This window comes from Sphaeramia orbicularis, chromosome 12 (assembly GCF_902148855.1).
Source record: "Sphaeramia orbicularis chromosome 12, fSphaOr1.1, whole genome shotgun sequence".
Lineage (NCBI taxonomy): Eukaryota > Metazoa > Chordata > Actinopteri > Kurtiformes > Apogonidae > Sphaeramia > Sphaeramia orbicularis.
This window is the reverse complement of record NC_043968.1, coordinates 30,638,295-30,664,965: the sequence shown is the minus strand read 5'-3', so window position 1 is coordinate 30,664,965 and position 26,671 is coordinate 30,638,295. Positions and strand designations below refer to the sequence as shown.

Below are 26,671 nucleotides of genomic sequence, written 5' to 3'. Positions count from 1 at the left end.
ACCAGTCTCTACCTACACCAGTGTCTGTGACCCTAGTGAGGATAAAGCGGGTTCAGAAAATGAACGAATGAATGAATGAAAATGAGAATTAACATTATATTTCAGATATTCCAAAAACTTCTAATCCAAACTTCTAATTATAATTTTAAACGGGTTCTATGTAGTACTGATATTCCAAACTATCAACAACAGAGAGAAGTCATGTACCAGAGCACACATACACCTACAAAACCATCAACAAATCAATGCTATGTATCCACAGTAGTATCACTCACTGAATAAAGCAGAGTGATCTTATGAAATCGTGTTGTATGCCACGCCAGTTCTTATGGCATTTAGCGAGCTATATGTATGCATTTTCACCCTTTTGCGTGTTATTCAGCACCATTTGATCGCATGTCAATTTACACCAAGATCTCCAATTTACATATCCGTAACTGCTAACCCTAAACCTAAACCTGACCGCTAATCACATGGTATTTGAAGCAGCGTGAACATACATGCGGAAAGCTTATAATGCACACAGATAACACGCCAATTAAAAGTGGTGTGTATGGCATGTATATTTACGCAATTCATGATATCAAATTGAAATAAAGTATAAAGTTCAAAGTTTATAATACATCTATATTACGTTATCCTCAAGTTTTCCTCTTCAGACAACAAGACATAGCTGGAAAATTAATACTGTGTCTTACAATCTTCTCATACTGTATCAGCTGATAGTTTACATTACAGCTCTGTTAAATTAGCTCTGTTTTTAGACAGAAAACAGCCACAGAAAAATCACAAATGTACTCAGAGTTCTGTACGGTTTGTGTTGTCGATAGCTAAATAAAAGATCTGTTTGGAATTCTTTTTCAATGCCAGAACTGTCAGTTTAGTCTGAACCATGGACCAACAAGTGATGGAACCTTAACAAAAATAATAATGTCTGATATTAATTTATACTTTCATAAGACTCATAACCAAACTCACCTCTGTAGAAGAAACGCTGCCATTTCAGTATCAAACTCCAGTCTTTTCATTTAGAGCTGTGTCCAGTGGTGAAAACAACTGACTTTGAGTGTAAAACTTGTTTCGTAGTGGTTCTTATCCCATGTGGTTATTTTCTGACTCTTTGGTCAAAGGCCCTGTGGTGTTAGTTTTCCTCACCATGGTAGAACAGCAGAGTGACTCACTACTCCCTCTAGTGGCCACATAAATCCACCATTCAGTTAACGTGAATAACTTCATATCTCTGCAGTCCAATACAGTGGCATCTTTGGCATAATTTCAAGGCTCTTTATTACCTTCGCCAAGGAGGTTATGTTTTTGTTGGAGTTGGTCTGTTTGTCTGTCTGTCTGTGTGCAAGACAACTCAAAAAGTTAGGGACGGATTTGGATGAAATTTTCAGGAAAGGTTGATACTGGCACAAGGAACAAATGACTACATTTTGGTGGTGATCGGGGGTGGGGGTGGGGCACGGGGGTCCACTGATCTGCCTTGGCGGAAGTCTGCGCTCTCCGAGTGCTTCTAGTTCTAAATACTCTTATGATCATTTTAAATCTTTTTTTTTTAATACTTGAAAGTAGAAATATCACTTAAAGCCTGTTAAACTCTGCCAGGAGTTCACAAGATAATACACGACAGTTGAAATTTTCTTTGCTTTGTTTTGTTTTGTTTATATAGACCTTTAGTTTATTTAGTTAAATAGTCACACATACTATTCACATTCAATACTGTAACTGCTCACAGCTCCTACACTCACAGGGAGTACAGAGGCACAAAAGGGTGGGAAATACTGATAAATGATCATCTATGCACCAACACACTCAGTAATCATATTGAAGGATGCCACGAGTCATTTTTAAGTATATCTCCTCGCAGAAATAATCTTTTTTATGTTCCAGAGGTTAGGATGTAAACCACAATCTATCTTTGTACATGGAGACTTTGCGTACTACTTTGGTGGATATGTGTGAGGGGGCTGTCAGAGCAGTCAGCCTTGCACTGAGTGACCTTGTTTAATTCAGCACATACATCGCAGTGATCTCAAACACACACACAGCAGTGCACAGCCAGAGGCGTGTGGCATGCAAACACACAATCATGCACACACATGCTCACAGTCATGCACACAGACACACCGCGCACACACACACACACGGACATACAAACACACATGAGTGTGCTCACCCTGGGGCAGAGGACATATTTTGTCATTGGTGCTTATCAGCGGATATAAACCATAGACAAGGAAAGTGTCTGCGTTCTGCTTATAGCGGCTAGTCTACAGAGGGGTTTTATGCTGTGCCATCATTATGTCCTTGTGTTGCCTACATACAGTCAGTGTATAAGGCACACATCACTCTGAATGTATGCACCCTTTAACAAATCCAAGCAAAAACTAAAGGGAATTAATATATCCCTCTGATAATTCCTATGATAATGTGGGTAGATCTGCACTCCAAGAATGATTTCCCCTGCTTTATTCACCTTACACTACCTTCCCTGCTACAATAAAAGCAATAAAAAAAAAACACTACTGTGAAGCCGAGCTAATTAAATTGGATGAGCAGTGTGAGGCGATAATGAGAGTAATGAGAGATCCAGCAGTTGGTACAGGAGGAGATGGGAAAACATCTTGAAAAGCTTCCTTTATGAAACCAGCCAATCCAACTGGTGAGCTCCTACGGTGATGAGCAGAGGCAACCAATCAACTCGCTCATTCTGAGCCTTGGCAACAACCTCCTCAGCAAAGCGAAACAGTAGTGTGGTGTGTGAGTGTGTGCGGATGGTGGGTTGTCTTTGCATCTGTGTGTGTGTGTGTAGAATTGTGTTCTTGTGCAGTCTTGCTCCAGAGTGAGTGTAAGGCTCTTAACGTCTCCTATAAAATCTGTCTCATTGCCTCTGTATTCAGGTGCTGTGTGGGAGCAGGAGTGTCACACAGGCTGGTGTGTCTGTTCTGATCTGCTGCGTGCACTGACGACTGAGGCCGAGCCACTTTCATCCCATGAACGACAGATTAATTGATGACTTCATGAATTCATTTTTACCATCTCCTATAGACACACAAGGTACATGCAAACCTAATACACACACACAGGTGTGTTCCTGAATAAATAGGATCGAGCGGAAAATTTGCCCAAGTTTGGTGAGGCAGAAATTGATTTCAGAACAGCTGATTTACAGATACGGGTCTCCTCCGGTCAAAATGAAACCAATAAAAACCTAGCATATGGCTGACGGGTAAATAAAAAGAGAATTCTTGATTTTCTGACAAGACCAAGATCAATGTCAGATGGATTATTTGAGTCAGTTAGGACAGACATTTGGCATTATGTAACTTCACTTTTAGTTGTCCCAAACAAAATCTGCTTCGTGGAGTTGATACATTCTAGGCTTCAGTGTATGCATCGTGTCCATGTTGAAAGTAGACAGATACGCCATCATCCTCGTATTACAGACCATAACACAGAGACCTTAAAAAAAAAAAAAAAAATCAGCATAGATATTTCAAACCATTTTAAACTTCAATGAGCAGCTGTTGAGGGATGAAACAAACTGTTCTCGTGGCAGCTGAGGCAGCATGCACAGTTTATGTCATCGCCGGTATAAGTGAGCTGAACGCTTATTTATCATGTACCTGCTATCTGGGATGTAGATAAGATTTACATGATATTCCAAAACATTTGAAATCAAGGCTTATAATGACATAATTTGGGAAAGGAAAGATTTTTCAAAAGAATGGCTTGACATTTTTTTCTTTTTCAACACAATTCAAAGAAGACTGATCCTACATCGTGTTGTGTCTGTCTGCCAGATAAAAAGTGACTGGAGTCAGAGGAAAACAGCTTTTGTAGCCTGTGTGTGAACTTGGGGGTTGGACCCAGACATTTTTTTTACATAAAGAACAATAAACAGTAACATTGACCCTACCCCTGACGTATTCATTAGTGAGATTAAGAGACAGTTTTGTGGTGTAAATGTTCATTAATGTGTACAGTCCCTGCTAAACAAACAAACAAATAAACATTGATAACAGAATCAAATATTTTAACCCATAAAGACCCAAACACCCACTGGTGACCAAAATCATCTACCAATATACAATGTTTAATAAGGTCTGATCCACTAATCCTATCAATGCATGTAAATAATTAATGCAAAATACAGTTTGTCATCTTTTCATGGTCATCAGATATGGCCCATTTGGACGTTCAGAGGCTCCGTAGTTACCGTGGAAACACTGTCATCTTCTACAACATTGATTCACCAGTAAAACCCATGGAGTTGGATCAATGACAGTGGATAATCACATTTGTTTCATGCTCAATTAATGATATATTTGCTGAAAAAGTTACATTTTCTTAATTTTTTTCTTGTTTCTGTAATGACAGTTAATTTTAATCTGAGCTTTTATGAACGTCTACATGATCGGTGAATTAAATATGAGAAAATAGCTGATTTTTATCAAAGAAATGCAAAATACAGGGGATAATATTAGAATAAATATTTGACAAATCACTTAAAAAAGATTAAATAGACAGAAAAATTTATTTGGGAACTGCTGCAAAAGTAGTACTGGGACTTTATGGGTTAATATACAGTAGTAAATAAACAAAGAAGACATAGCCACTAATTGTCTTCAGTATTTATTTATCCACTAATCTGTGATAATGTGCACTACTGATAAACTGGTAAGGGTTGAAACTGTAGTAACATATTTCTGTTTCTGACTTTTTATTGCTGTAGTCCTGGAGGCTGTAGTTTGGTTTTTAAGCAGCTGATAGCAGGAGCTGACAGGGAGGGGAACCCTGCTATCTCTCCCTTCCTGTCAACAAGGTGCTGCCTGCGATTCAGCCTGTAAGTCAATGTTCTGAAGCAGTAGATAAAGCCTCGGTCTCCCACGCACACAAACAGACCTTCATTTGCTATAATAAAGTGTTAATGCCTGTATATCACATGGTTTAAAAAGAAGTAAAGTCACAGGTTGGATTCTTAGTGGGGAGAAAATGCATCTGGTGAAAAAGCATTGAATTTCTGTGTATGTGTGTGTGTGTGTGTGTGTGTGTGTTGGGGGGGGGGGGGGGGGGGGGGCTGATGCTGCTCCACAGAGAGACAGGTGTCATCCCCTTAACTATGGCCTTTTGCCTCCTCTCTGTGGCATCATCCGGTGAACAGTTGTCAGTCCTGACGGGGGTCTGCGCTTGTCACTGGCCCACATCACAGAGAGACAGGGAGGGGCCGAGTGAGAGAGAGAGAGAGAGAGAGAGAGAGAGAGAGAGAATTGGAACGAGGAGGAGGTGAGGCTGTGTAGAAGGAGGGAAGTTGGCCAGTGTTTGTCTGTGCACGTGCACTATGTGTGTGAGTGTACAGTAGCTATGAGTCACACAGTGTGGGGGCAACAATGCATCTGCGCCCAGCACGACAAATGTGTACCACTTGACTCTATTTCAAATCTACAACCACATTCCATATGGTGTCAGGTTTGAGCGAGTTAATATGCAGCTTTTTACTGTTTTGCTGAGACATGAATGAGATGTGAGGAATTAAGAGAGTGTGTTGATACTGTTTCTTGACCTGTGCTCCTAAAATAAAACAACCATTTACCTCCATTTAAAGCTGACAATAAACATTACTGCTCTCTTAATGATTCAGCTCTTACAAGCTCTGGATATGATTCTGAATTTGACAGAAAATCTTACATTATCATCAAGTGGGTGTAAGTGAAAAGTGCACCCATCTGAGTGTGTATTCCTACATGATTTAATCAAAACCTTTCAATTCTCACTCACTCTCATCAGATATGCTCAGCAGAAATACACTTGTGATGACTGTCAACTCAAGTGTTGATATAAGAGGCAGCTTAATGGTGAACAACTGCCACCACCTGGTGAATATTATAATTGCACTCACCTTGACATCATCATTAATGTGACATCCTGTACGTCCCAGTGATGTCAACAGCAAAGTAAGCAAAATTAACAAAGAGTGTAATTGCATCAGGGCTTTACGTTTGACATGATTCATAGCTTATGTTTTTACTTTTTTTTCCCCTCTTGCTCTAGAAAAGATGTAATATAAATAAACTTCACTGACTTCAGCTAAAAAAGAATTTTACTGCAGCAGCAGTAAGGGTATCATTAGCCTCCTTTTAACAAAGTGAAAACTCAAAACTGAACAGTAAATAACAAGTTTCACTGATTGAAATCAAGTAAATGACTCAACATAATATATAAGGAACAAATGAAGTCACTTTTTCAGTGTTGAGTCCTAATTAATTTTTTTTTGTTTAAATTATACATTTAATCCAAATGTAGTACATGTGCAACACAAGTCCACCATTAATCTACTGTGCTTGCAGTCTTTAAAACAAAAATAGATTTTCTGTCTCCTTCTGCAGAGTCTGGTGCCTTAGGGAGATTCTTAACTCTGCATAACAATCAAACATAAAAGATAAAATAAATCATATTCTTCATTTTTTTATATACAACAAATCACTTAGAACAGAGTAAACAAAGTTTATAATCCTCTCTGAGACATTTCATTGTGTCAAATGATGACATGAGTGTCTGTGAATATGCCACAGTGTTGTAAAGTATGATCACACAATAACACTGGGTTGATATTGTGCAGTTAAAGTACATAGTTTGTTTCTATGAGGATTTAAAGCTCAGGTCCCCAAGAGCTTTTGTACAGTGTACTGGATATAGTACCTATCTAATTACATCCGTCTCCAGCTCAGATCAGGTACATTTCCATTTGACAACCTCTGCAAAGAACAGGTTGTTAAAATGCAGAAAACAATAGTACCAAAACCAATAAAAGTGCACCTGTTAAAACAAGTGCTTTCCTTTCTTCACTTACTTGTGACCTTTGACACAGGCTGGAGGCAGCAGATAGTCTTCCCTTTGTGTAACCATGATCACTTTCTTTTGTGTTACATGTTGGAAATCTACTCTCCTAAAGGTCAACAGATGGAAATCACATTATCCATCAATGACACACCTGCACAATAAAAAACTGCGCTGCATACCCTCTGAAGTGGGAACTCAGAGCATTTTCAAGAAATCAAGAAGTTAAGCCTCAGGCCATAAATGTCACACTATAGAACGAGGATACAGGGATGCAGCATGGGGAGTGTAGGGGGGAAAACAGGCCCAATTTAAACTCTCTGTATGACCAATGATTTATGGCTCAATATGCTGCACTTGGAAAAACAGCTAATATCCTCCTCCTGGGAGTCTACCAATTTTCTCCACTTCTCATTTCTTAAGTAGACACATTAACATTTCACACTTTCTATTTGCACTTCTCTCACTTAACTTTTGTGCAGACTGGTAAAATACATAAGTAATGAACAAACTGGGGATTTTTTTTTTTTTTTTTTTTTTTTTCAATGGAGCTTTTGTGATGTGTGGTTTTAAATAATAAAATACATTGCTCTTCCCTCTATATTGCAAAGCTGCAGCTAAGTTAATACAAAAGCTCAAAGGATTAAATAAAACACTACACAGTAAAAGCACAGTGTCTCTCATCATGGTCCTGCAGAGGCAATAAGGGTGTACATGTCAAGCTATAACTTTTACCTCTCCATCTTCACAATAACATACAGCTGTGCTCATAAGTTTACATACCCTCACAGAATTAGTGATTCTTTAGCCATTTTTCAGAGAATATGTATGATAATACTAAAACTTTTCTTTCACTCATGGTTAGTAGTTGGGTGAAGCCATTTATTATCAAACAAATGTGTTTGCTCTAGAGCTGCACAATATATCATTTGAGCATTGTCATTGTGATGTACGTGTGCGCAACAGTCACATCACAGGTCCTGCAATGTAGAAGGTACATGAACTCAATGTGTTCTCATCTAAGTTCAACCTGGGTACCTGACACACACTGCACACAGCGATCCACCAATCACAATGGTTCTTGATCAGTTTGCTGAAGCAGACCACGCCCCTGCACATGGAGTGAATCACTGGTAACAACATTGAAAAAAGAGCAACAAACAAGAGAAAATCACTAAAAACAAAGACTTGGAACCAAAAAAGAAAAGCAACGTCAGTTATCTGGGATTATTTCAGCTACAAGAAGGATGAAACTGAAACATGTGTTCTGTGTCGTTAATGTCTTGCACCTGTCGCCACAATGAGAGGAAACACGACTAATTTTGACTAAGTCTTACCATTTACGTCAGCACCACAAAGCTATTATATCCTCCTAAGTATTTTTTCATATCGCAATATATATCGCAGAGTAACAAAACATCACAATGACAGTTTTTTCTAATATAATGCAGCCCTAGTTTGCTGTTTTTAAATTATACTGACAACAGACACTATCCAAATGACTCTGATCCAAAGTGTAATTAATCCTATGTATCGGCCCTTTTAACATCAATGACAGTTGGAAGTCTTTTGTGGTAGTTGTAGATGAGGCTCTTTATTTTCTCAGATGGTAAAGCTGTTCATTCTTCTTGACAAAACACCTTCCGTTCCTTTCAGATTTGGGGTTTTCTTGCATGAACTGCATGTTTGAGACCTCCCCAAAGTGGCTCAGTGATACTGAGGTCAGGAGACTGAGATGGACACTCCTTCACCTTCACTGTTTTCTGCTGTAGCCAATGACAGGTCGACTTGGCCTTGTGTTTTGTTTCATTGTCATGTTGGAACATCCAAGAGTATCCCATGCACATTCTGAAAATTATGAGCCCCCCCCATCACCACCAAAATTTAATCATTTGTTCCTTGTGCCAGTATCAACATTTCCTGCAATTTTCATCCAAATCCATCCATAACTCTTTGAGTTATCTTGCACACGGACGGACAGACAGACAGATAAAACAACGCCGGCAAAAACATAACTTCCTTGGTGGAGGTAATTATTTCACAGCTGATCCATTGTGGGATGCATTCCCTAGGGCCACCCACAGGGGCAGGGGAGCTGCTGGTCTATTTGTCTTCAAGAGTTAAGTAAGTCGTCTTACTGTATGTAAAAACAACCGACAGCAAGTTCCCACTTTGTAATTATAAAGCACAAATCATTTGAAAGTATTGCAGTCAGTTTGTGGCACATCATTGTCCCAGAAGCTGACAGAGAACAGGATAAATCATCATCTTGATATATGTATGCAGCTTAATTGCAGTCATCAGACACAGCAGCCAGTTTTTCAGTCACAACAACAAGCCCCGTGGTGTCTTTGGGTGGAGAACGCACAACAGTCAGTCAATGACAAAGTGCCGCTAATCTCTCTATCCATTTTTCATTGTGATAGCTACTGTATACGCCTTGCTCCAGGGATCAACCAAGGCCGGGAGAAAGGAGGGGAAAGAGGAGAAGGAGGAGGGGAGCTGTATGTGGGTGGCACATCAGACATTTGCAAGGAAATAGGTTGATCTATAGTACGTGCCACAATAACAGCTGTTGAGATGCCAGAAGCACACAAGTGGAATAAATACATTAACCTGGTTAGCAGTTGAAAAGCATCCATGTGGAGGGTATATGTGTGTGCAAACACACTGTCTGCCTGTGAGTGAGTGCCACACATGCTAAATGCTTTGGCTTCAGGCACTTTTTTCTGCCAGTGTGGTGTACGCTGAATGGAAAACTAAACTCAACAAGAGATGCCTAATCAGCCATAGCAACAAATGGCTCACACTGTGTTTATATTGTTGCTAATCACATACAATGCCACATTACCACAAATCGACCTGAGTGATAGAAAAGGCTTCTCGGTTGAAATCAATTGCCTTGAAAGGTCAATTGGCTGAAACTGCACTCCTCATTTCCATAACAATAATATCAAACAGGCAATGGCAACCATCAGTTAAGGTGTTCATCAGGATTGCATTTTCTTTTTTCATTAATACTTCCTCTGAGCTCAGTGTTTTTCTCCTCCACACGCACACACACACGCACACACACACACACCTACACACACACACACACGCACGCATACACACACACACACACACACAGGGCAAATACCTACCACAGCAAAGGTCCTGCTTCCTTCAAACTCACAGCAGTTCACGTGCATAACAGCACCATCAGATTAAATTAATTACACATCAAACAAACAAAAAAAAACTTATCAGTTGTTTTATTTTTTGGACTCTCATTTACTTTAGTCGTGCTTTTTATCTGGACACAACAGATTGTAATGAAATGCAAATAACACAATTATCCCTTAGTCTTCTCCCCATGCCTTTCTACCAGCCTGACAAAATTAAAATACATAAGATTTAACTTTTAATTAACGATGTTTATTTTTCAGATAGGCCTTATGGTCTGAGAGACTGTTATTCTCAATGCAGCAATAATGCAGAACTCCAAAACTAATTAATAAAAGTACAAGAAAATACCAATACACTAGCGCAATATTAGATTTTATAATTCTGTATTGATTTTTAACACTATGAATATTTATTAAATATAGTGGCATGCAGCGCTTCACTTCATGTTGTATTAGATCAGGAATGTCAAACGTACGGCCCATGGGCCAAAACTGGCCCACCAAAATGAAACGCAAAAATTATACTGAAGATATTAAACATTCAAGGATGTCAAAATCATTTTAGTTCAGGCTCCACATACAGACAAGATTCAAAGATTGAAGATTCAAAAGTTTATTTGCCATTTGTGCATATACACATACACGTAGGAATTCTTGTGCAGTTGTTCAGAGTCAGATAAAAAATACTAGATACTATCTATGTATATGTATATGTATATGTATATGTATATGTAAATAAAAAAAATATTTACATATATCCATCAATAGTATAGAGTATTTTTTTTACTACACCATATTTGTGTGTGTGTGTGTGCGTGTGTGCATAAAAGCCAATTAAAGTGCATAAAAACCAACCAAGGAGACAATAAAATAAGATAAATAAATACACCCTTAGGAGGTAGTCAGTCCAATATGATCTCAACTGGGTTGGACAAGTAAAATATCACCATAATAACCTATAAATAATGACAACTGCAAATTGTTCTTTTTGTTTTAAAGTAAAAACATTAAATTACATTCACACAAAAGTTGAATAACCTGAACAAATATGAACATAAAAAGTCTTAAATAAGGGCAGTTTTAACAATATTATGCCTGTTAATATCATGCCTGTTATTACTTCTGTGCCTTTGTAGATCCACTGTGATCTGCAAGTTGTAATGCACAAGTGTAAATGATAAACTGAGGCATAATAGCATTAAAATTGCTCTTATTTTTCTCAAGAAATTTCAGGTTGGTCATGGTTGTACAGGTTATTTACATTTTTGAAGGATAGTTTGTAGATGTAAACATTTTCATAATGTAATTCAACTTTTTTCGACTGTTATTATTTTACTGATCTGGCCCACTGAGATCATATTCACTTGTATGTGTCCCCTGAACTAAATGAGTTTGTATTAGATGTTAGATGTTAGATCTTACAGGGAGTGTGATAGGACACAAATGTAAAATGCTTTGAGTGAACAGGTGTAATAAATATGATGTTCTTTATACTATGACTGTATGACTGATGACTATGACCATATTGCAATAAATTGATGAAATATTGAGTATACAGGGTCATATCACCAGATTTTTGTCAGTGTCATCAATACAAAGCCCTACTAATTAGTTTACTTCTTAAGTAAAGTCAGAGTACCCTGATGTCCACCTCTAAATCCCTATGCTGTTGTAATAATTTATAGATTTTTAGCAAGGTTTTTACACATTTTTCAACGTCAAATTCAAGCACTTTTCAAGCACTTTTAAGGGTCACTTTCAAATTTTTCCAGCACATCACCTTATCCCTCATATCAAATACATATCTACATATACTCATGATTCTTTTTTTTCACAATGCTGTAAACTGTATTATGCTATAAGCATCAAAAATTATGTTTCATAATAGCAAAAAAGTTCAGAAATTAGAGAGCACAAAGTTTTATCCAAAAAAAAAAGAGAACACTCACACAGAGCCAAAGTTTAAGATAAAAATATACTTGGGAGTTGACCTGAGAACACCTGCTAATTTTCTTTTTTTTGACAAAGTTTTATTTGTCAAAATGCATCACTTCTCTGTAAGTAACTTTTGGCTTGGCATCTAACCCGACAGAGTTAATATTAAATAGTAAATCACATTACAGAGTTATAATTGCAAGCACTTAAAGGGGTCATATTTATCTAAACCCACTTTTATTAGTCTTTGGTTCATTTGTTTGTGTATTTGGACCCTAATAGTTCATACAGTTTGAATTTGAACCCTCCAGGTGCTGCAAAGCTATCTTTATATTCATTTTGGCAAAACTCGAGCAGATTTCTACAACCTGTTTTAATTCCTGCTTAATTTGTTACGTCTATAACTAGTTACATCACGACATTTGCACATATAAGGTCAAGACTTCTGACGAACATTTCTCCGAGTACGACATAACTGTTTGTCAGCAGCAGCGGTTGTAGTCCATTCTGAAAATATGTCCAAATTTTGAGTTGATTACCTAAAATGTTCAGTTGTTGGTTGAACGGGACAGAGCAGCACAGTCAACAACCTGGAGGGGGTGGAGCCTGAAGTGGCTTATGTGCATTTAAAGGGCCAGCGCTCAAAATGACCTTTCTGGTGTCATTACCCAGAAATAGGGTTGAAGATGGACCTGTGGAGTTGAATTGGTGAAGAATTCAGACCCAAGCAGAGCATTTACAGTTTATGTAGACCACAGGGAAATGTTCGAAAACGCATCATTCCATTTAAAAAAAAGCTAAATATCACTCCTTTAACCCTTTCATGTATACTGGTCACTACAGTGGACAGCTATTCTCCAGCTGTTCTCTTGTATATTCATGGATTATGGTGTTTGTTTGTTTTTTACACATATCTTTATTAAAGTTTTAAGACACTACATATCTTTTCTGACATGAATTGGTAACATTATGTAGATCTCCCCTGAGTATAAACCCCCAGAATCACAGTTTTCACACAATTTATCAGTAAATACATGTTTCTGTGCGTCAAAAATTAAACGTGGTGTCCAGCTAAGTTGACACTTTTGCAACTTCATGAAAAATAGGTTCATATGAATTTTTTTTTTTTTTCATTATTTTTTTAAATGTATTTTTATTTATGTATTTATTTTAGTTATTTGATTTATTTTTCAGAAGAAAATTTTCAATCACATTGTTTTTTTCATGCCTAAAGAGGAATAAAAACACTCAGCAAAAATTTTTGATTAAGGTTCTCATAATTCATGCATGAAAGGGTTAAACTAAAATTCAAGCACTTTCCAAACCTTCAAAACACAACGTTGAAATTCTAGCACCCGTACAAACCCTGTTTTAGAGAAGGTTGTGTTGATCCCAGGCCACACAACAACAGGCAGCCTTAACAGCCTGCAAGGGTAAAGCCAACCAGTTAGTGTCATGGAGCTGAAGGCAAGCCACCTGCAACATCCAGTTTTAGTGGAAGACACAGCAGCTTCCCTCTCCTGAAGATACAGAAAATGACAGTCCAACGCATGTTACAGCATGTTATTTGGCCCAGGCAGTCAGACACAGACACATTTCCTCTCTCCACATACCCTCTTTAAGTTTCTAGGTTCGCTGACAAGGATAGAAGGTGTCGGATCACATGACACATTTTAGACCATATACACACACACCTACAAGTCACAACCTCAGTCTTGAAAGCAACAGGGGTCAGTGTGAAAGTAATTTGGTCAGGAGGCCAAGAGGTTTTCAGTAAGCCGGGGACACATGACTCTTCTGACAAGAGCAGCCTGTGGTGGAAATCAAAACGACAGGTCATGAAAAATGTATTAGCTCCATGTTGCTTCTCTCCCCTGAAGGTAATACTGTTTCACCTGAGGTATGGGGCTGCTGAACGGTTGGATCGATTGCAGGCTGCTTGTGTGCGTGTGCACTCCAACTCCAGGGTAACAGGCCCAGATTATTGATGGGACTATTTGTAGCTTTGTGACGTTTACCTTTATCATGTGACACTTGCCGCCGTTATAGACTATTTTTACTGCTCTATAAAAAAAAAGGTGCCTTCAAGTGGGACCTCGGGAGTAAATATGCTGTGTGATATGTAGGTTAAGCTATTATTTCCTGCGCTCCCTGAATCATTTTAGCATTGACAAACTTGCATCGATAGCCTAGAAGGTTCTGTCATACGTACAGCGTCAGATCTACGCAGGAGGGTTTACACCATTTCACACTCACGCAGTACATACAAGTGTATCCTTGACAGAAGGATGCTCTAATATGTGGAAGGAGCAGTGGATAAGATTTGTACTGTTCCCTTGCTTAGAATAACCTAAATGTATCCGCCAGGAGTTGAAACTGGGGCCAAAATCACACTTTCTTAGCCAAGTAATATCTGTTCTTGAAGTGCAGTTTTAAAACTCCACCACCTCTGCCAAAACCTACTAGTGTTTTTATTTCAACACATTTTCATTTCTTTTAGAGAGTCTGAAGAGCCACTGTAGCTAGTTGTTTTGCCACCACCCCCCCTTATCATCACTAAAGCTCTTGAATGGCCTAATCTAAGTCAAATAATAGTTTCCTGTATGAAATGAAAGACATTTGTTACAGCATTTCAGTGTTTATTTCACCATCCTTGCCCTTACAGTTATACAGTATACCCCATATTTAAAATCCAACACAATGGTCATAAAGGTTCTACAGGAATAACCAGCTTAAGCTGACTGAGTAGTGCAAATTAAAAGACAAAGAGTTAGGTCACAACATTAATATGAAATTAATACAACTGAATACTTGACAAATGCTGCCAAATTATAACTTACTACAATGTTCAAAAAAAAAAAAAAAGAGGCTGAAATGTGAATATAAACATGCAATATATACACAACACCACTGATTTATGTGTAGTTATAGTAAAGGTATACTCCCAATAGAATAACGCTCAATTTGTTATTACCAAACACTTAACCAACTGTAGAGTTAAAGAGCAGGTACTGTACAATAGATGGTGTGTCCGTAACGCAATTCATATCTCTGACAAATAATCTGTTCATCTCACATCAAGACAACCTGCCACTACGAATATCCATAGCAACTCTACAAGCAGAGTGTTTTTGCACCAAACAGACACAACTACAAAGCAGAATGGTCTAAAAAGAAAGCTGTGCCATTTCATCTAAGCTTGATAAATAGTAAATAGAATCCAAAAGTAATTAATTTAAAATTCTCCCACATCCACCCTCTTGTCTCTGAACTTGCTTCTGGCCTTGGTCCGAGCTTTGAATGCAGCAGAGTTGTGAAGATGCTAGAAAATGCAGGAAAAGAGAGTTTATGTAAATTAGTAAAGCTTCAGTAGAGTTCATGGACACAAGAAAAAACAAGAGAGACGAGGAGGCTAAATAACCTGTCCATGCAAACATACCCTTTCAAAGCGAGAGATTTTCATGGCCTTCATTGTTGCAGAGTCAACCAGCATAGGTGGTCCCAGTTCAAACACGTCTCTGATGAATTCATTTGCCTAGTTGGAACAAAGTGAAAAAACAATTAGGAAAACAGCTTTAGCTTCAGCAGAAATGAAAGTTTAAAAAAAAACAACAAAAAAAAACACACAAGACAATTTTCTGCAAACTTTCCCGCTATATTTTCATGGCATTTTTCTAGTGCATGCACAAAATTACCATAAATGTATATCATTAAGGCCAGCTGGCCTCTGTGTGCGTACGTGTATGTGTGTCTCAGGATTCACGCAAAATTTGGAAAGAGCTGACTGCTGCAGTCTGTCATACTTACAGGGTGGGGAAGCAAAATTTACAATGAACATTTAGTTGTTTTTTCTCAGCAGGCACTACGTTAATTGTTTTGAAACCAAATATATATTGATGTCATAATCATACCTAACACTATTATCCATACCTTTACAGAAACTTTTGCCCATATGAGTAATCAGGAAAGCAAACGTCAAAGAGTGTGTGATTTGCCGAATGCACTCGTCACACCAAAGGAGATTTCAAAAATAGTTGGAGTGTCCATAAAGACGGTTTATAATGTAAAGAAGAGAATGACTATGAGCAAAACTATTACGAGAAAGTCTGGAAGATACTATTAAAGAAGAATGGGAGAAGTTGTCACCCGAATATTTGAGGAACACTTGCGCAAGTTTCAGGAAGCGTGTGAAGTCAGTTATTGTGAAAGAAGGAGGACACATAGAATAAAAACATTTTCTATAATGTAAATTTTCTTGTGGCAAATAAATTCTCATGACTTTCAATAAACTAATTGGTCATACTCTGTCTTTCAATCCCTGCCTCAAAATATTGTAAATTTTGTTTCCCCACCCTGTATGTATTTTTGGTCAAGGAACAGACCAGTGAAAACAGCAAGTTGATGGGACCAATATTTTGGGAGATATTTGTAATTTTGGAATACAACAGCCTTACAGTCACGTTGCTATACCCAGAATGATTTGGCAGTGACTGCTGGCACAAATATACAACATACAAACTACCATATCTAGAACCCATGGATCTCCACAGGCCAATTTACTGGTTAAGCTATAAGTTTCCTGGTACAGAGGGCATCTTTCAAAAAATAAATGTCAAGGCAGGAACAGCCATTGACTCAGCAACACAAATCATGCAGCTAAATGTTGCTGTTTGGAAATGGATAAATCATTCACTTCCAATACAAATGTTTAAACCGTCACACACTTACCTGGAGGTGGTAGTTCATCCCAGAGCCTACAAACTCTCTAAAGGCGTCATATGTCCTCTTTCTGACCCAGCTATCAATGGTCATACGCTCTGTCCCAAAGCGAATGGTCTCAGACTGGAAGTCCCCTTCCTGGAAAGTGGAGCATGATGAGAAAATAGTCATGATTCTCCAAACTCACAGCACTCCACATAAAACCACAGAGTTCATTGCCCGTGATGTAATCCTAAACCTGGTTAGGGTTAAGACTCACCTCAACTGCCTTCAGGACATCTCTAAAAACGGACCGTTGCTTCCTCTTGTCAGTTTTGGCTCTGTGCTTATTACAGTCTGTGGCCAGGGCGTTCAGTTTATCGCACAATTCATCCCAGCTGTCAAACTCAAACTCCTAAGAGGGACACACAATGAAAAGCTGCATTTAACACAAAACAAAAAATGTCCAAATTCTGCCAGATACTGACACAAATATATCAATCAGGAGGAGGAAACAAACACTAGAATTAGAGCTATTTTGAGACTGTATGGATCAAACTTACAGCATCCATGTCTCTGGCCAGTTCAAAGAGCAGGGCAATGGTCTCCCCTGCAGCAATTCTCATGTTGACATCTTCACTCTCTAACAATCTAGGCAGTTTGGGCAGGTGCCTGAACAACAAAATAAACAAATAAATAAATACTGCGACACAGTACTATACATTTAAAAACAGCCCATTAGGGTTGACAGGGGGTCTTACTTGCGGAGGATATCTTTAACCTGGCTGGCGGTGCAGATGGTGAGTAACAGTGCCCAGGACAGCAGAGCGTTGGTGTGGAGCTGGCTTGTCTGTGGACTGACTGAAGGACACGTACCATCCGCCCTCGCATAGGAACGGGTGAACAGGTTTTCAAAACACTCCATGGTGGCATGCACGTCCTAAAGCAGAAAGCAACAGGGGTCCTTTGAATAATTATGTACCAATTCTGAAAATACTCTAAGATGAACTAAACCTCTGCAGTCATTACAATTAAAACAAGTGCATGCTACGAATGTGTCCTAGTGCCATGTTTGAGTTTGATCATGAGTTCAGCTGCCAGTCCTGTTGACATCACAAATAATAAGCCTCTAAAGAAATGCCACAACTGATAATGAGTATAAATACGCAACTGACAAGAGTTGGAAAAGGCACAGCAGTACTAGCTGCCCTTGAGCTCAGAGGTGTCAAGAGTAGACACCACAAGATCAAGAACTTACCAAAATGTCATCTTCTGCCACTAAAGTACAGAGACCCAAGCTTGTCGCTACCTATTACAGAAACAGAGACAGACAGCTTTCAGTTGACTTTATACAGTGATGTAGAGAAACATCCACTCAGACAGCTACCGATGGCAATACCTTCAGTGGAATTTCAGGGTGCGAGATATTCACAATAAACATAAATACGGATCATCAGATCATTTTAACAACAGTGTCAGGTACTCACTGCCTGTCTGGCTTGGATATTGGCCGATCCATCTGCCAGGATGTTTCTGAAGATGGGTTTAAGGGTCTTCAACACCTCCTCACTCTCGATGCCTGAGCCCAGCTGGATACACAGCAGACATGCTAAAGAAGCAGCCGCCCGCTGCTCCTCTCCTTTACCTGACAGTGAGAATGGTCGGAATTAGCTTTCCAAAATAAATCCTGTCTTCCAGTTCTTCCATTTCAGGATGCATTTTGCCCACATTATTTGATGAGGCGTAAGGTTTAAAGTAGAAATGAAACAATGAACATTATTATTTTATTTTATGTGTACCTTAGGCAAGATATGACACTGAAATAAAAATTGTGATTCACCAGAATTAGTTTGTGAAATAGAGATTGTATTTCACTTTGTCAACAGCAGGGTGCAGCCAGCTTGAAAAAAAAAAAAATGCTGATGACATCACATGGTTAGCCTCTTCTAATTTAGAATAATTATCATAAATTAACCTGAACACATGGCTAATTTGCATAGGGCTGTAGTCGATGGTAAACATTTTTGTGACGACACAAGCACCTGTAATGGCTATACAGTCACAAACAGTATAGAAGCATTTAACCAAGCATATGAACCTTCACGTAGTTGAACAAGGGTCCCATTCATTTTCTTTCCTGTTGTCTTCATTCGTTCTGTTTCATGCTCTCTAATGCAGCAGCTACATCAAACTTCTGTTTCTGTACACCTCTGTTACAGGCTGCATTCATTTTATTTTACATAACTTAATTCATAACATGCAAAACAAAAAAGTATACAGTCCCAGTAGATGATCTGAACCTGATCTGCTTAGACATGTCACATTAATTGTGTTAACATTTAATTTCATACTTGTATTATTATGAGCATCTAATAATAGCATAAAGTGAGTTGTATCCAAATCAAGTGTTTACTTTAGTAAATTTGCATTGATGAATAACCCATTTGAGATAGAGACATTATGACTAAGGTGGTTTCAAGATGGCTGCACATTGCTGGAGACAAAGTAAAACAGAATCTAGTTTTCTGATAAATCAAAGTGAATATCATATTTTAGTTCCATATGTTGCCTGACATACAAATAAAATAAACAAACGTAGTATTGTTCATTGTTTCACATTTACTTTAAGGGTATAGTGCTAAAGATATCATGTAAACAATGTGGATGAAGTAAACCTTGAAGCTAAACTATGCAACATTTTTACTCAATATTTCACAATAGTGGGCCAGGGCCATGAAATAGAAAGTAGTTCAAGTAGTGAAACCTGACTACATATTTTCATTGCAGTTATGTTCTCAAATACAACTGTTCATGTCCACACAATCACATAACACCACAGCAAAACTATAGATGGAATACAACTGAAGCACACAGTTCCTCCTCCTGTCTGTGTCTGACGGGTAACAGAGAGGAAATAGAATCTTTGCCCAGAGTTTTGTTTCTCAGACAGAATTGCAGCACACCGAATTCAGATTCAGAGTGAATGTACTCTCATATATAGCTTCAGGAAGTGTGTATAATACATAATATATTTTTCGAGTACCTTTCTTGAGACAACGTTCAATGCTGTCTGTGATGGTCATCCTTCTCTCCGAGATAAATTCGTACAAGATCCGTGTGGCCATAGCAGTCTTAAGCCCATCCAGTGCCCCTTGTCTGGTCTTGGCACTATAGAAAATAATACACAAACCTAATTTTAAGGCTCAAATAATATGAACAAGTGAAGCTGTGCTGCTATTGTCACCATTCTCCAGTATTATCCTCTTCAGCATACAAATGCTGCTGACTAACCTATTTGGAGAGTATTTTTTTTTCCAAACCAACCCACATATCAAAGCTTTGTCCACCTCTAGTCCACAATAGCACTAGAAACTGTGGTTATCCCAACTTAAATATCTATATGTGTGTCTCCAATTCAATTAGCAGTACTTCACCTTATACTAAAAAGGATGTTTTGGTTGAGTCTTGCAGCAGCTTGCATGAAAAGACCTGATGAAGTGTTTGCAGACTTGGTACTTTTACCTCTTGTCCACCGTGCTGTCTATAAACCCTTTCAACTTGTACTGGAAATCTTCCTGGGCTGCGTCCTCACTGGCCTCTCCACCTGATAACACAACGAGATGTGCTACATGAACACTTGTTATGCTTGCATAAATATGCAGGTTGCTCATTTCAGATTCAATGCATTTTTCATTGGTCCTAGAACCTTGTAGAGAACCTTGAGATTAACAAAAAATACTGTTTTATTTTAACTGCCTCGGGGAAACTTTGCCAACAAAAAGAGATAAACCAGTATCTAGCACATCAGTTTGATGATGAGCATATACTAGCAACTAGCATGCAGTACTTACCAGCAAACATACAGAAATGTTAATTATAAAACCATATTTTACACATAAACATACCTTCATCTGCTACACTGGTGGCATCACTGAAGCTGCTGCAATGACTGAGGGTCTCAATGGAGGCATCCTCATCACTGAAAGGCTGCACATTTCCATGCTGTGCCCCTGGGAAAAAGAAGAGATGTCCATGAAACATAATTTGATTTAGACAATCAAATGCATTATTATTGTACAGATCTACTAGTACAGATCCATTCGTATCCATTATGTAACACCAGTCCCACAGTTACTGAAGCAAATAATGCAGTTATCTAATCTATGTCCTTTGCACACTTTATCTTGCTGGTACTTTTATTATCTTAAATGAAAATACACCATGTTGTCAGAGTCAAGGCCAACCAGTACACTGACTGTGTAAATACAACATGTCGCAAAGACTTTGGTTTAAGTGAGAAACTCAGACAATCTGCTGTGCTACAGCAAATACAAGCACAGAGAATACCTTATCTTCTAAATTGCCAAGGATGGGTCAGTAGGGTTGCAGAATATGATGGTATGCATTATGAAAGTAAAGAGGAAATGGGTATGCTCTATAATAGAATAGAGTTGTTGAGGAGATCCAGTACAATCAAAAATGACAAAGCATAGCAAAGCAATTCAGGATGGTACATCACCGAACAAAGTTTTAACTCAATAGTCTTCATCAAAGAAAAGAAAAGGAAAACTTAAGTCTGCTGTTAAACAGTTCAACAAAAAAAATATACAATCTCAAGCTTTCAGCATTTTCCATATGCTTGTCAAAGACTTATTGTGCATGAGTCACACAAGTCTTTTTTCTCCAAAAAGAAAAAAAAAAAAAAAACATACAATTTCAGATTATTTTGAACCATAATTATTATTATATTTGTCCACAAAATTTGGGAAAGCTCAAGCGGATAAAAAATAACCATATAAAAACATCCAAATGCTTAAAAGCAAAACTGGCAGAATCCATTGTAGACAAACAGCAAATATTAAAAAGGGAAAAAAATCATTGTAGTACATCTGGATGCTTTGATGGTTCCTATAATGGCTTGAGTGCTGCCCTTCAGCCTTAAAATGGTAGTGAAAACCCTGTCGAGGAAGTATCCACGGTAAATGGCCCTCTTCCTTGTCCTGATTTAACCTCTGAAACATATGCCGGGAAGTCTGTCACTGCAATTCAAGATCTGTTGATCACCAACGCAAGTTACTGCCCAAATGTTAACCACACGCCGAAATAAGGACTCGTCGCCATCATTTGCTGTTTTGTTTTTTGTAGTTTTAAGCCTATATGTTGTGTATTGTTTTGTGTTTCTGGTGTTGACGTGGACTCCCCTCCTCCCTCGACAGCTGATTTCACAGAACCAAGGCACCGCCTCTATCCCAGCCCGCTGTCTTCAGTCCAAAATGTCTGCCTTCTTTGTTAAAAAAAATACTACACCGATAGTAACATGTGTACAAATTGTTTTCCCAACTTTATACAGGACTTTAACGTTAGCAGAGGCTAGTCATCACTATAGCTAACACTTAGCAGTAATGGAGTCAGTCAACAGACGATACCCTACGTCAAAGTTTGAGGTCTTTGGCGAGTATAATGTAAAACCCCAAATCCTTATTTACTTATAATAGCAAAATGTTTCCTATAGCTGTCAACCTGTTTTGAAGGCATGTTTATTTCGATTTAACGTTAATGCTACCGTCATTACACGGCAGCTACTATTAGCTAACATTAGGCTCCAAAGTGTAACTGGTCGTCGATTAGATACTTAAGTGTAGAACAAAACCGGCATGTTATTATTAACATTATTATCTAACTGGTGTTATGATACAAACAGGGAGAGACACTCAAGTGTGGTGATCGACAGAGACACGTTTTCCCACCTACAGTAATGCTTTGTGTGATGTCAGCTAACTAGCTTTGTTTTTTTACCCAGGCCGGCCTGTGACGTTTGTAGTCCTTACAGTAAACACATTACACGCTGTTCAATGACTAGCCTACACGAAAAGAACTACAACTACCACGAGGCATGCGAGAAAAAAAACAAGCAGGGCCATAAGCAGAACACCCGCTCTCACACTCACCCCTGTTCTTCTTCTTGGTCCTTGGCATTTTCGTGCAGATAAATGTAGTATTTGATCAAAAATCAGCCAATACACGACCAGCTTTTATTGTATTGTCTCGTAAAATGAAAATATTCCCGTGGCACAGTGGATAAAAAGGAATTGAAAGCGATCTTGGAGATAGACTGTTGGCCGAGACGATACATTTTCCCTCACAAACCAGGGCTGCGTAAAGCCTGAGCGGCGCGCACTATTTATACCGGCAGACATGTCACGAGGAGGTTTCCCGGCATCACAGGCCAATCCGGGAACAGGAACAAATGTCGCGTGTGTTCGAACGTGACGCAGTCAGCGATAAGTGTGAGTAGGGGTCTTCTTTAAACCTGTCACTACTCAAATTTAATTTAAAAAAAACAACATAAACACATGTGAAATACGAGTCTGTAGTGGAAGTGGCATTTTGCCGAAGGTCCATTAGACTACAAATCAGACACGCATGCTATGACGTCGCATTCCTGGTAGCATCCCTACGTCTGTAACCACGAGGTTAAACAGTTGTTATGTAAGTCTAGATGTGAAGATGTATCAGTACCTGTAACTCCGTTCATTAATTAGAATGTCTCACCTGCATACAAAGTATCCTCATTTCTGTGGATTAGAAATTAATTTTCCAAGAATGACCTGGCCAAGGGAGCAGCACACATAGCTGCAACAGATAAAGTCACGGCAACTTTCATAATAAGTATAAAATGACAGTCAATTTGTTCCTCTCTAAGAATATCACATGCCTCCTGAGTTAATGTCAAATACATGATGTTCTTGTTTCATATTTTTATTGGTATGCATACAAGATAACAAAAAAATACGTGCCAACACCATGGCAGCCTTATGTCAACATTAACCAGGTTTGTAAACATCATTACTTTCGAAATTGCTTTTTTTTTTTTTTTTTTTTTTTTTTGTGACAAATAACAATAAAACCAGACAAACAATATAATGAAAAATAAACTAAAACATAGTCTGAATAATATACTCAAATACATGATGTTCTTGTGTTACAGTTTAGAATCTAACCCACAACTGGGTTAATATGTAAAAATAAGATAAAAGAAGCAAAAACATGTCTCAAAAAAGTTTTAACTGACAAAAAAACCCTACTGCAACCAAAACAGAGTCATGTGGCAGTTGTGATGAGTCATGATTACTGTGGGAATACAATTTTTAAATTAAAACTTAGCATTATTACAAAAAAAAAGTAGAAATGATAATGATGTGATTTTTTTTTTTTTTTTTTTTTTTTTTTTTTTTTTTTTCTTTTGCTGACATCTGTACAAATTGTGTTTGTTCTATTCTACTTGGACAATATGGTGTATGATTGTAGGCCAGGGTGACTAGTTCCACAGTTTGTTTTTTTCTTTTTTGTAATGTAACACAGGTTTAGACTACTATGCAAAGAATATAGAAGTTTAACAAAAACAATGTCGGTGTTAATATTTTGGATTAAGATTAAGACATATTCAGAAGTTATTTTATTACTCATTTTGTGTGCACATTTTATGGTAGTTTTTATTCTACCTTTTTTTTACCTTATATATATTTTATTTTAGATTTTATCTTTTTACCTTCGTTGCTACAAAACTGAGACCTGAGTAACTATATTTCTTTTTATCATGTACCATTGATCGAATGACAATAAGTCAGAGTATGTATTTATGTGGTAATGGGCTCTATGCACAGCCCCACTACTTCCTGAACTTCAGGTGGCTCCTTTATTTCCTGTCTTTCATTATTGGACTCACTGATTAATCCAGGTGTGTCTGCTGCTTCTTGTTGCAACTACTGATTAATTAGGCACACCTGGATTAATCAGTGTGTCCAATAATGAAAGACAGGAAATAAAGGACCCACCTGAAGTTCAGGAAGCAGTGGGGCTGTGCATAGAGCCCATTTAGGTACTGTAAAATTAGTTAAGCACTCCTAGTTGTATGTTAGGTGATGGACACTCTTCCAGCAGTGATGGTTGTAAAATTGAGCAAAATTAGCAAAAATGTGTAAAAATCACATTTTGCTTCAATACCTCAGAATGCCTTCGCCTCTATAGAATCTGGATGTTTCTGTTAAAAACTTTGATTTATCATGTGGGGTCAAGAAGGAAGTGGACAAACACTTCCACACTAAATGTTCATAGTACTTTGCTATATTAGATTGTTGTACTTAGTGCTGGAATTAGTGTTTCTGTATTATTCTCATTGTGTTATTATGAGACCCAGTCTTTTCCTACAGCTACTATTTCTGTGATGTTATTGGCTATTAGCTTCTATGATATCCTCCAATGCAGTCATCTTATGTATCTGCTCTGCAATATAAGGATAGTGTATATGCCTTTAATGGAATGATTCAGATTCCATGAGGCAGTATTGTCTTTTCTACTCAACACGGACTATGTGAAAAATGGGTTTATAACCCTCAATATTGCAGAGAATACTGCAGTTAAAGGCCTATGACATGAAATATTTACAATGCAGAGAAAATTCACCCATGTTATGACTAATTCTTGTAGGTGTGTACTTTAAATAGGATCTTAACAATAAACTCCAAAGTGACAGATGTACAGTAAACATTAAATCATAAGTACACTCAAAAAAATGTACTGCATTTGTAATTAGGGTTGTTTCATAAGCATACTGTCTTTATTATCTTTAATATCCAGTCCTTAGCTGGGCTTTTCTTGTGCTCATGATTCCATTATGGCTGTGTAACTTTATTTTTATAGCATATATACAATATATATCTGCCATAAACAACAATCTCGATTAAAGCAGTTACACAAATTGAGCACATTAATCTAAATAGCATGAGCAGCTGAATACTCCCCTCAGCGCTTGCATCCCATGATCATTGTCCTAGTAATAAAGTTTGCTCCTCTAAGAGAGGAACACCTAATAGCCTATGTATTAAAAAGTCGATGCTTTTGTCGTACAGTTTTTCTTCTTTATTGTTTGTTAATGTAATGGCATCACTGAGTAATTAAGCAATTACATTGTGTTTCTTTGAGATCTGAAAAGAAAGAGACATTTAAAGTGATTTTTACAAGCAATGCACTGCTTTAGTTTATTTGCTTTATTTTCTGTAGAATGAATGGATTGATTTTCTCTAACAACCATCACAACAGAGAGTCAATATTCGTTTCTCAGACATTCTGTTGTTATTGGCAATTCCAGCTTAAGCAGATCTCGGAACGGATTCATTATATCAACTCTGTGCTCAACAGCAGTTGTTAATGGTTCATTGTATTCCAATAGTCTAAAGTTAAACATTTATTTGGCAGAATGAGAGGTACAAAAATCCTTCATGCAGCATTGTTTGTTCTACACTAATTTACAAGTTATTATTTTATAAGAATGTATTCATTTTAGTTTCCTGAACTGTTTGTTTTGTGCATTGTACACTGAGATTTACTACATTTTACAACTTTATCCCACACTCAGCTGCCCTCCACAGGGGTTAGGGGTCAAATATATGATAACATCTAGCCAATGTCTACAACACTTCACTGTTGCTACAACTGTGAACCTGATGACCACAGATGTCCCTCAAATTCTGCATAACAATGAATTACTTAACAGATCTTTGCCTAGAGATTGAGTCATTTAATTGACTTTTCTTGCTTTATTATTACAGTCATTCTGTCTTTGTTTGGAATGACAGAAATAGCTCATTCCCTTTTGCACAAGTGGAAAATCACACAGATGCAGTCTCCTTGTTGGCCTTCCCACGGTCCAACTGTCAACAATGCTCTTGGCGGCTCAGACCTGACAAACACTGAAATGTAGGATTGCTGCATTCAGAGCATTTCACTTTTTGTTCAGCTTGTGTTAGGCTATTGGGAGGTTTCCAGAGCTTTTTTTTCCAAACACAAACATACCCACTTTTTGCCTTTTTAAATATTGCAAGTGAAATTTCATCATGTAGTTGCCAGATTATATTGAATTTTCCTCAGAGCTGCACTGAGCTACAAAATTAGCATTCGGTTATTTTGAGCACAAATTTAATATTTACTTACAAGTGGACGTACAGATTCTTTTAGGAACAAACATCTCCAGA

General features: G+C 37.9%; 1 protein-coding gene across 1 annotated transcript; it reads right to left on the bottom strand.

The window, feature by feature from the left end:
- Window positions 1-14,564: 14,564 nt before the first annotated feature.
- On the bottom strand, window positions 14,565-22,808 carry ifrd1 (interferon-related developmental regulator 1). Its single transcript, XM_030149960.1, has 12 exons — window positions 22,589-22,808; window positions 20,546-20,650; window positions 20,163-20,244; window positions 19,684-19,808; window positions 18,128-18,285; window positions 17,899-17,949; window positions 17,402-17,580; window positions 17,204-17,312; window positions 16,921-17,055; window positions 16,671-16,799; window positions 15,382-15,477; window positions 14,565-15,264 (listed from the first exon to the last, which is right to left on the bottom strand). The coding sequence occupies exons 1-12, from the start codon at window positions 22,614-22,616 to the stop codon at window positions 15,178-15,180; spliced, it is 1,284 nt and encodes a 427-aa protein (XP_030005820.1). The 5' UTR covers window positions 22,617-22,808; the 3' UTR covers window positions 14,565-15,177.
- Between the last annotated feature and the right edge of the window lie 3,863 nt (window positions 22,809-26,671).

Bases quoted from the DNA above. Each gene is read 5' to 3' on its own strand.
- ifrd1 (XM_030149960.1), bottom strand. From the start codon at position 22,616: ATGCCAAGGACCAAGAAGAAGAACAGGG. The intron at 20,651-22,588 runs GTGAGTGTGAGA...TCTTTTTCCCAG, and splicing joins GACCAAGAAGAAGAACAGGG to GGGCACAGCATGGAAATGTG. The intron at 16,800-16,920 runs GTGAGTCTTAAC...TCCACTTTCCAG, and splicing joins ATGTCCTGAAGGCAGTTGAG to GAAGGGGACTTCCAGTCTGA.